This window comes from Belonocnema kinseyi, chromosome 9, assembly GCF_010883055.1.
Source record: "Belonocnema kinseyi isolate 2016_QV_RU_SX_M_011 chromosome 9, B_treatae_v1, whole genome shotgun sequence".
Lineage (NCBI taxonomy): Eukaryota > Metazoa > Arthropoda > Insecta > Hymenoptera > Cynipidae > Belonocnema > Belonocnema kinseyi.
In genome coordinates, this window is record NC_046665.1 from 124,834,466 (window position 1) to 124,846,614 (window position 12,149).

At 25.9% G+C, this 12,149-nt stretch overlaps 1 protein-coding gene across 1 annotated transcript; it reads left to right on the forward strand.

Annotated features, from left to right (window-relative positions):
- Positions 1 to 5,117: 5,117 nt before the first annotated feature.
- On the forward strand, positions 5,118 to 11,100 carry LOC117180208 (neurogenin-1). The gene is made up of 3 exons (XM_033372592.1): positions 5,118 to 5,300; positions 6,927 to 7,124; positions 10,391 to 11,100. The coding sequence occupies exons 2-3, from the start codon at positions 6,942 to 6,944 to the stop codon at positions 10,904 to 10,906; spliced, it is 699 nt and encodes a 232-aa protein (XP_033228483.1). The 5' UTR covers positions 5,118 to 5,300; positions 6,927 to 6,941; the 3' UTR covers positions 10,907 to 11,100.
- The last annotated feature ends 1,049 nt before the right edge of the window (positions 11,101 to 12,149 follow it).

The window sequence follows — 12,149 nt, forward strand, 5'->3', positions numbered from 1 at the left end:
GTAAAATTTATCTTTTTAAGTTGAAAAATCATCTATTTGGTAATCACACATTTTGCTAAATATCCATCTTTTTTTATAGAAATATATTCTTCTTGCTTACAAATTGATCATTTCGGTTTAAAATGTTTCTGTTTTTTTAACTGAACTATTTTGTTGAAAAATTGCTTTTTTTTGGTTAAGCATACATTTTTTGACTGAAAAATTAACAATTCTGTTTTTCGAGAAGGCATTAGATTTGTGAGAAATGTAAACTCTTCAATTGTCCTAAATTAAAAGTCAAGTTTGTTAGCCAGCCATTTTTGATAAAAATTCAAAAACTTAGAGCATTTTCAAAATTTTTTAAATATTACTTTTTTCAGGATTAAAAAATCTATGTAACGCTATTCATAGTGCATAAAAATATAAACAATTTATTTCCAAAAGTTTTTAAAATAAAAAAAAAATAAAATGATTACATTTATAACAATTACAAAATTAAAATTATGCCTTTGAAAAAGAGTTAGAAGTTTGTCAGCAATAACTTTTGAAATAATACGTAGTTTTTATTTCAATAGTAAAAAATAAAATTAAAAATGAAAGAATCACATTTTTAGACAAAAAACCACACAAGAGACGAAAAAAATTGAGACACAATTTTTTTATCCAAAAAATATCTACAAATTTGTTATAAACTTTTGTTATAAAACACATTGAAATTAAAAAATCAACCACAAGATGAGGTTTTATTTAATGAAATATTTTGCCTAAATTATATCCACAAATTTTCTTAGAACCACTTTAAGCTGTGATGCGTATTTTTATTTTTTAGTTCGAATCGTAAAAAATACAAATAAAAATAAACAAATTAAATTTATGGATAAACGTCACAAATTGCAAAAAAATTTATAATAACAAATGTTAATGCTTTTTTATAAGAAGCGCACTTTTTCTAATTATAAATAACAGAGCATGAAAATGCGTCTGCTTTAATACCAAATGCACATTATGAACTACAGTAACATACATTTATTGAAATGATAAAAAAATTTGTAGGGCACCTGAGAATAAAATATATTTCAAAATAAAGAACAAATATTAAAGTAATTATGATAAATAAAACGTTTTATTTATTTTTTATAATGTAGAAAAGTTCCTATTTTGAACGGAAAAGAACGAATTTGAGATTGTGTTCTTTAAAGCCGAAGGAGCTTTAACGAAAGAGTATTCACAACGAGGGGCTTTTCACTTAGTGAAAATAGGTTAAAGAATTCCTCATTTTTTTAAATTACGCAATATTGAGTCTGAGTTGCGATGAGGGATATTCTTTTAAAATTAAATTTTTAAAATAAATAATAATTTTTTTAATTCTTTTAAAAGCTTTCCAAATGTTTAACAATATTCAAATTTTTTTATTTTTTTCCGACAATTTTTAATAAAATCTGCAATATTAAAAAAAGACTATTTAATCAAATGCACTATTTTTTAAACCAAATAGTTGAATTTTCATCTAAAAAAAAAACTTCAACCATACATGGAATATTTATATTTTAAGTTAAACATTCAATTTTTGAGAAGAAAATGTGAAAAAAATTAATTTTTAAGTGAAGAAGATTGAGTTTTCATCCAAGAAGATTAATATTGTTTATAAAAAAAACGATTTTTCTACAAAATAGTTACATTTTTCAGGGATGAAATTAATTTTTAACTAAAAAAATTAACATTCAACAAAGACTATTTTCATACCAAAAAGGCGAATAAATGTTTATTTAAAAAAATTAATGTTGAAATGGAAAAAAAAACATTTTTTCAACGAAATAGTAAAATTCTTCACCAAAACAGATTCATTTTAATCAAAAAAAGGCCTTCTTAACCACAAGGTATGCAATTTCTACTAAAGGTAATTAATTTTTAAACCAAATATACGAATATTACACAAAAAAAGCAATTTTTGACCAAAAAATATGCAATTTCTACAAAAATAGATGAATTTTTATATTAAACAGAAAATTCTTCAAAACAAAACCAAAACTAGTTAAACTTTTATCCAAAAAAATTTCATTTGGATTTTTCGATGAATATACTTGAATTTTCAACATAAAAATATTTTTCCACAAAAGAGTTCAATTTTGAACCCAGAAGAAATTTATGTTATTTTTTTAAACAAAATAAATCAAAAAATGTATGGTATTGTCATTTTTAGTAGAAAGAATATAATGCATTTGTTTATTAAATTTGTTCGGAAAAATCATAAAATATGTTTAAAAATTATGAATTTCTCTGAAGTTATCATGAAGTTCCTAATTAAAAAAGTTGACATCGAAAAATAATTTAAAAATGTGACATAAAAAAAAAAGATTTTTTTTGTAGTCAAACGCCTGATTAATGCATTTTTTGGCTAAGAAAATAAATTTATTATTTGCTTTGAGGTTTGGTTATTTAATATGGGATATGATTTGTATGATAAAAGTTTATCTATATTTAAAATTTCCCTATTCAATTTCATAATTTAAAAATTTTTTTCAATGTTTCGAAATAATTATGTGAATTCCATGTTTAAAATAATATGCGAATATGTTTTAAGTTTTATGGAATTATTTTAAAACATTAATAATACTTTAAATTTCTGAGCAAAATATTGGGTAAATATGATTTTGATGTTTCAATGAAAATAATGTACTACTGCTTTTTATATTATAAAACGATTAACTAACTATTGAATTGTGTATTTTTTGCAAAAAACTGAATATAAATTATTTTTAATTAATTCACATTAATTTATTATTCGCATTAAGTTTATTTAATGAAATATTGCTATAATTAGTATAATAATTTTTTTGTTTAAAATATCTTAATTACAATAATTTTTTTCTAATGTTTGCGATGTTGGAAAAAGAGCATCTGAGTCCAATTTTCAAAATTATATGTACATACATTTTGTGGAAAATAATTACTAAATGATTTTCATTTTTTTTACTCGTTAATTAATTATTAATAGATTCTCCTAAAATTTATATTTCATAGAATTAGTTAAAAGCTCGTAATTAAGTAAAGTTAAACAAAGACAGGTTCAAATTTAAAAGTGAAAATCATTTAAATTTTTCAATGAAAATAATTTTTTAAAGCTTTAAATTATTTGAATTTTCAATGAAAATAATGGCTTAATGGTTTTTTTTTTGTTTTGAAATTTTTAATAAAAATAATTGCTTGAGGCTTCTTATGTTGTGAACTATTTAATTAACTTTTAGCTCATTAATTTCGACAACAATATTAAATTACATAAAGATTCAATTTAAGATGTTTTAAATTAAGTAACATGAATTAATTATTTGCTTTCAGATTATGTAATTCAATATTGGGTATTACTTTTAAAATAAAAGTTTATTTTCTGTTTAGAAATCCTCTATTACAATTATATCATTTTTCGGATGCTTATGAACTGAAATGAGTATCTTAATTGAATTTTCAAAATTATAAGTAAATAATTTCAATTTTTTGAAATTAGATCTAATGGTTATTAATAAATTAAGCATATATAAATTCTGTTTCAAATTTTAAGAAGGGACGGCTGAAAAATCCCGAAAAATAAAATTCCCGACACTGTAAAATTCCATAATAATAAAATTATACCTAAAAATAAAAATAAAGAAAGTTGTTTTACATTTTAAATAAATTTTCAAAATTTTAAGAAAAATTCCAGTCAGATAAAAATATTTCCAAGAATTTAAGAGATTGTACAGATTAAAAATATTTTATAAATTTCAAGCATTTCCGATCATTCATAAAATATATTTTAATTCTGCAAAACTTCTAGAATCCATAAAAATATTTTTAAAGGTCTCGCATTTTTCTTATTATTTTGCAAAATCCTGTAAAATAATTATTTTTTTATCTAAATTTTTTCTTGACGAATCGAAATATTCAAAAATCTTTGATAATTTTCTTCAAATTCGCACGACATTTTTGAAGATTTTGAGGTAAATTTTAAAAATTTTAAATGATTTTTAAAAATTTCGAGAAAAATTCGATTCGTTTAAAAATATTTTTATGAATTCAAGAGGCTTTGCATAGATTTAAAATATTTCAAACCTTGTAAGCATTTCCGAAAATGTATCGAAAATTTATTATTTCTTTAAAATTCTAAAAGTCCTGAATATATTTTGAAACGGTTCGAATTTCCCTAATTATTTTTAAAATCCTGTAAAATAAAAAATACATTTTTTAAATCTTCTACATTCTTTTTTTGACAAATCTGAAATATTTAAAAATCTTTCCTAATTGTCTCATGAAAATTGCAAAATTTATATTTATATTTATATAATTATAAAAAGCTGCTAAAATTTTTTCCCTTGTAAGTTCTTTGAAAAATTGTGTGACAAAAAATATCAAGAAAACATTGTTGTGTTACGTCAAAATATTGTTTCTTTTATTTCAATAACGCATTTATAAAAAATTATTAAATAATTTTTATTTACAAAACGTTCATTAAGTTTTTTAAACTAATAAAAAACGAACGGTCCCTAATAATAGTATTCGTAAATTTTACGTTGCATTGTGTCACTGAATTCATTCTTTCAGAATCTAATTTCAACACATAAATAATGCTCAGAAAATGTTTAAAAATAAATTTTTATTAAAAAATCGGGTACATAATAAAAATTATTACAAAAGTAAGCGCGCTCGCGCGCGCACATAATAGTCTCCTAAACCTAATTAGAGTTCTAGAATTGGTTGAACTTGTAAATATGTTTCCACCAAGGCTGCCTGATTTTAAAATCGAAAAAAATTATAAACGTAACTAGAATTGCAATCCATTTATTTTGAGCTAAAAATATTGTTGTTTCATGAAGAGATTAAAGAGGAGGCTTTTCGATTGTAAAATCTTAAAAGCGGTGTAATCACCCTCGAAACCTCTAATCCTCTAACAAGCCGGCTATATCACCATGGCACGCGTCTAATACCAGGAAAAGGGGAGGGGTAGAGAGTGAGGCAGGAGGCGGAGAAATAGGGTGAATTCTTCGTACGGCATGGTGCCCCTTGCATTTTTATGGTGGGGGAAAAATACCCTCGGAATGGACTATATAGCCACCAACAGACCCTTGGCACACGCACAGTACGATATTGTACCCCGCGAGAATCGGTTGTGTTATATTTTCTCTTCTCAGTGATTTTTTTCTCATTTGAAACATGCCGCTCAGTCTGAGGGTACATCCCACGAATTTGTGAAAAAAAAAAAAATAATAATTTTGCGGACAAATTTTTGTAATTGTTCCCGAAAGTGATTCTTGGATTACTGAACGAATTATTCAACAAGCGAATTTAAGGTAGTGATTTTTTAAAAAGTTTTTATTAAATAAGGGTGTGAAAAACTTTTAAGGATCATTTTATTTGCTTTTGTTCAAAAATTTTTCTTTTGGGTTTGAAAATATTATTTTTTATCGCAATCCGCAGCCGAAGCGTATTTAAATATTTATTGAACCAAAAAGTAATATTTTTAGTAGTTATTTTCCGATTGGCGGTTCTAAATTACTTTGAATAATCCAGATTTTTAAAAAGCAGCTGGGAAATTTTCAGTATCAACATTTTTATTGCAATCCGCAACTGAAGCGTATTAAAATATTTAGCGAACCAAAAAGTAATATTATTAGCGGTTATTTTCTTCTTGGTAATCTCAAATTTCTTCGTATAAACCCGAATTTTAAAATAAGATCAGGAAATTTTAATTATAAAACTTTAAATATTCAACTGCGGATTTATGGTAGTGATTTTTTAAAGTGTTTTAAAAAAGGGTGTCAACAATTTTCAACGGTCATCTTCATTACTTTCTTAAATAATTATTATTTTAAATTTGAAAAGTTAATTTTTTATCGCAATCCGCATCCGCTCGTATTAAATGGTTTTTTGAAGCAAAAAGCACTATTCTGAGTATATATATATTCTATATTCTAATAAAAGTTCATTACTTCGAATAATTACGAAGTTTAAAAAGCAGTTGGGACATATAAATTACCAAAATTTCGATCGCAATCCGCAGCCGAAACGTATTAAAATATTTATTGAACCAAAACCCACGATTATTAGTCGCTATTTTTTGGTAAATGGTTTAAAAATTAAAAAACTTTAAATATTCAGATGCTATTTTATGGTAATGATTTTCTAAGAAGTGTTTGAAAAAAGGACGTGGAAAATTTCTTTCTTTTTTAGGAGAAAAAAGTGTTTTTCTTGATCTTTTTTTTTCAAATTTCAATAGGAATATTTTATGGTCATTGTCCAAATTTGGTAATTGGATTCTTGGTTTTATTTTAAGGAATTCCGCACATTTATTTGATTATTGAACGTTAAATAGGATTTTATTTAAATCTCATTCAAATTTCTTTAATTTTAACTTTCATCGGTCATGTTTATTGCTTTTTTTGATAATTATTATTTTTAATTTAAAGATTTAATTTTTTGTCGCAATCCGCAGCCGAAGCGTATGAAATATTGAACCAAAAAATACTATCATCAGTATTTATTTGTATGCCTTATAGTTTTAAATTACTTTTAATAGACCCGAATTTTAAGAAACGGTTAGGAAATTTATAATAAACAAATTTTAATATTAAACAAGCTAATTTAATATAGTAATATTTTTAAATTTATTTATTATCAAAGGATGTGGAAATATTTTAAGTATCATTTTAATTGCTTCCTTTGAAAATAACTCTTTAAAATTAAGAAATTTATTCCTTGTCGCAATGCGCAGCCGAACCGTATCAAATATTTAATCAAAAAGTGCTTTTATTATTATTTATTTTTTGTTTGGTAGTCTTAAATTACTCGGAATAAACCGGATTTAGAAAAAAAAGGTTAAGAAATTTTAGATAAAATTTTTGGAATGTATCATAATTAAAAAAAAATAAAAAATTTGAGAGTGAAATTAACGAAGTGTATTTAAAATGGTGTTCCAGTTGTCAGCCATTGAAATGTCGTCGGACTACTCGTTTTGCAGCGAAGGGGGTTTTGACGAATTATCCAGTTCTTCCGATTCTGGCTTCGATGTCAGTTTTGAATCACCAAAACACGAAACATCCAACGATTTATTTCCGGCCGTAAAAGAAGAAAAGAGGAAAAAGTCCAGGAGTAGCCGGTGCAAAAGTCCAACACAGGTAATCATTTTTTTTTTAATTGTAATATCAAAATTTGTATTTTATTTTATATTTATTGTTAGTAAAAAAAAATATTTTACTTCTTTTACAATATTACGTGTAGGGGGAAATCTAGAGATAATCAGTAATTAAAAAAAAGACCCAAAATAATTGATTTACTTAAATTATTAACTAATTATTCCTATTTTATTTTTGCTCTGAGTTAATGATTCTCAACTGCTGGGAGGTTTCCTCTAAATAATTTTAAAATAATTTTAAAGAGAAACTATAAAGTTCTACATTTGAACTTAAAAATTAAAAAAACAAAACAATATTTTTTAAAATCAAAATTGGCTAATGCTGAATAGTTGCTTCGTATTATTACATATAAAAAACTAGAATGGCTTTTTGAAATAAAAAATATTTCTGCTGTGTCGCAATAAGTTAAAAAATTTTTTATTTTGAAGATTACAAAAAATATCCTCATGAATACGGAAATTATTGTAATTTTATGTATACAGTTTTCAGTATTATTGAAAACTTCCGAGTTGAAGTGATGCTGCATTTATGGCAAAGAATTTCAGCTGCGGATTGCGATAAAAAATTGAATTTTTAGTTCAACAGAAAAAATAGAAAAAGCTATCAAGACATTAAGTTTAGGAATAGAACAATAATAGTTAAGTTTAAAAAAATGATCTAATTCCGAGAAAATTGCCCAGGAATTTTGAGAATAAAAAAATCAATTGAACCATTTAATGTTTGAATTTATCTAATGAAATTCATTTTTCAAATGAATTTTTCAAGTTAAGAGACTTCATAGTTTTTAAAAATGGTTTGAAATTTCCGTACTTTTTAAATATTTGTTTATTAATTTTTTATTGTGGACTTTTTATTTTTTTATTAATTTTTTATTGCGGTCAATAAAATTGTTGAAAAATAAAAATACCGAATTGGAAAATTCCCGAATATTAAAATTCGCGAATAATAAAATTGCCAAAAAATAAAAATACCGATTTGGAAAATTCCCGAAAAATAAAAATACCGAATTGGAAAATTCCCGAATAATAAAATTCGTGAGTAATAAAACTGCCGAAAAATAAAAATACCAAATTAGAAGATTCCCGAATAATAAAATTGCAGCAAACTAAAAATACCGATTCGGAAAATTGTCGAATAATATAATTCTTGAATAATAAAATTCGCGAATAATACAATTTCTAAAAAGAAAAATAACAAATTAGAAAATTTCCAAATATTAAAATTAGTGAATAATAAAATTACCAAGAAATAAAAATACCGAATTGGAAAATTCCCGAATAGTAATAGTAAAATTTTTAAATAGTAAAATTCCTGAATTATGAAATTACCGAATTGGTAACTCCCTGAATAATAACATTCACGACAATTTATAATATCACCGAATCATCCAAATCAATATTTTTGTTTTTCGGTAATTTTATTTTTCGGCTATTTTATTTTTCGGGATTTGTTCGTCATCCCTTTTCCAATTCGGGAATTTTATTTTTCGGGATTATTCAGTCGCTCCTTAGAATGGGGGTTTTGAAAAATTCCCGAATTAGAAAATTCTCGAATAATAAAATTAACGAATTACTGAAGAGTACCACAAAATAAAAATTCTCGATACTGCAAAATTCCCGAATTTTATTCGGGATTTTTTTAATTTGGGAATTTTATTATTCGGGAAATTTATGTTGTCAGGAATATAATTTTTCGGGATTTTTCAGACGTCCCTTTTCCAATTCGGGAATTTTACAGTTTTGGGAATTTTATTTTCCGGGATTTTTCAGTCGTCCCTTTTCCAATTCGAGAATTCTATTTTTCGATAATTTAATTGGTTGGGAATTTTCCATTTCGGTATTTTTTCGTAATCCCTTTTCCAATTCGGAAATTTTGCAGTGTCGGTAATTTTATTTTTCGGGAGTCTTCAGTCGCCCCTTGGAAAGGGAATTTGGAAAAATTCCCGAATTAGAAAATTCTTGAACTAAAAAATTGACGAATGATAAAATTCCCGAATAATAAAATTCAATGCAGTTTAGAATATTATCGAATTCGAAAATTCCCGAATAATAAAATTCCCCAATTGGAAAAGGGACGACTGAAGAGTCCCGAGAAATAAGAACTCTCGACACTATAAAATTCCCGAGTTTTATAATTTGGGGATTTTATGTTGTCAGAAATATAATTTTTTCGGGATTTTTCAGGCTTCCCTTTTCCAATTCGGGAATTTTACAATTTTAGGAATTTTATTTTCCGGGATTATTCAGTTGTCCCTTTTCCAATTCGGAAATTCTATTATTCGGTAATTTAATTTGTCGGGAATTTTCCATTTCGGTATTTTTTTGTAATCTCTTTTCCAATTCGGGAATTTTGCAGCATAATAAAATTCACGAACTAGAAAGTTCCCGAATAATAAAATTAAAGGCAGTTTATGATATTATCGAATTGAAAAATTCCCGAATTGGAAAAGCGACGACTGAAGAGTCCCGAAAAATAAAAACTCTCGACACTGTAAAATTCCCGAATTTTTTAATTTGGGAACTTTATTATGAGGGAATTTTTTGTCAGAAATATAATTTTTCGGGATTTTTCAGGCGTCCCTTTCCCAATTCGGGAATTCTATTATTAGATAATTGTTCGAGAATTATCCAATTCGGGATTTTTATTTTTCGGCAATATTATTATTCAGTAATTTTCTAATTTGGGGATTTTACAGTGTCGGAAATTTTATTTTTCGAGATCTTTCTGTCGTCTTTCAAAACCTTGAAAAGTTTCAATAAAGAAAAAAAACCAATTGTTATGTCAGGAGGGATTCAAAATAGAAAATTTTCAAACAGGGCAGTAATAGAGTTCGTAATTTAAACCTTATCCAATTAGGATGAAACTAATAGAAAATAAACGAGTTTTTAAATAAAATTATTTCAATTAAAATTCAAAGAAAACACAGAAACTTCATTTAGAGATGACTTCAAGATACCCGAACTAATTGAGTAGCCTCTAATCATTCGATCTAGAATCAAAATTCCAGATAAGCAAAACACTTCCCAAATGACTTCTAATCCGATCATCTAAAGAAGCACCTTTTGACACAAGATTTTCAGATCGATAAGAAAAAAAGAGAGAAGAAATAGTTCAAACATAAAAAAGATCATCTCATAAGATCTCAATTTCTTCAAGAAAAGCCTTGTCTCTTAAAGACGTCAACAAATAAAAAAAAATCTAAAAAAAACATCATTCACGATCTCAGAATGTGGTTCTTTATCTTGCAGGTGCTCAAGTTGAAAAGGAACCGTCGCATAAAGGCGAACGATCGCGAACGGCACCGGATGCACACCCTGAACGATGCCTTGGAGAGGCTCAGAATGGTCTTACCTACCTTTCCGGAAGACACCAAATTAACGAAGATCGAAACTCTCCGTTTCGCTCACAACTACATTTGGGCCCTTTCACAAACTCTCGGCAACGCAGAAAGTGGAGAAATTACGGTAAATGTAGGTAACGTGACTGTAAGTATCAGCGATACCGGAAATATGATTACTTCATCGACCGGAAGTTGCGCAGTTGCAGCGCAAAAAAGACTTGGACCGGCAATTTCTGGGTTCCCATATCCTCAGGAAAGGTTCATGCCGGAATGGCAAGAATATGATTGCTACAGTGATCAGAGTATCAGTCCACCTGTCCAATACCAACCTTGTTACGACCAAAGAATGTACACCCACCATAATCCACATCAAATTCCTGTTCATCACCATATGCCTCATCACGGAATGTACCAGTGTCTCTAGATTTAGGGAATTTTTATATTTTTGCAATTTCGAAAATTTATTTGGAAAATAACCTGAATTTTGCGATGATGGGGTGTCTACCTGACCGGAAACACAAATAATAAAAAAAGTCGGGATCCATTATGAACCATTAGGTATGAGAAAACTCAGAATATATGATAACTTATCATAAATTACTCAACATTTTGATGAATTTGCGAATATTTATTGAATTTTTCGGTTAATAATGGTAATTTTACAGGTAAAGATGGTAACTTTCCATAAATTACCCACCATTCATTTTACACATTTTAAAAATTTTCCGGAAATTTATAGAAATTTTCAATTATTCATGGTGATTTTACAGGTAAATACAATAACTTATAAATTAGCCAACATTTTATTTTAAACATTTTGATAAATTTGCGGAAATTTTTTGGTAGTTTATAAATTACCTAAAGTTCAATTTAAAAATTTCTATAAATTTCCGGGAATTTATGTTCATTTATGGTAATTTTACAGGTAAATATGATAACTTTCCGAAATTACCCAACATTCATTTTAAACATTTAAAAAAATGTCTGGAAATTTATAGGAATTTTCAATCATTCATGACAATTTTACAGGTAAATCAAATAACTTATTATAAATTACCCAAAATTTAATTTTTAACAATTTGATAAATTTGCGGAAGTTTATTAAATTATTTGGTTATTTCACAGGTAAATATGGTAACTTTCCATAAATTACCCAAGATTCATTTTAGACATTTAAAAAAATTTTCGTATATTTATAGAAATTTGCAATAATTTACGGTAATTTTACAGGTAAATACAATAACTTATCATAAATTATCCATAATTTAATTCAAAAATTTTGATAAATTTGCGGAATTTTATTAAACATTTTGGTAATTCATAAATTACCTAAAGTAAACTTAAAAACTTTCTGTAAATTACCGGGAATTTATGTTCATTTATGGTGATTTTACAGGTAAATATGGTAACTTTCCAAAATCACCCGACATTCATTTTAAACATTTAAAAAAATGTCCGGAAATTTATAGGAATTTTCAATCATTCATGGCAATTTGACAGGTAAATGCAATAAATTATTATAAATTATCCAAAATTTAATTTTTAATTTTTTGATAAATTTGCGGAAATTTATTAAATATTGGGTAATTTATGATAATTTTACAGGTAAATATTATAACGTTCCATAAATCACCCAAGATTTATTTTAAACATTAAAAAAAATTTCC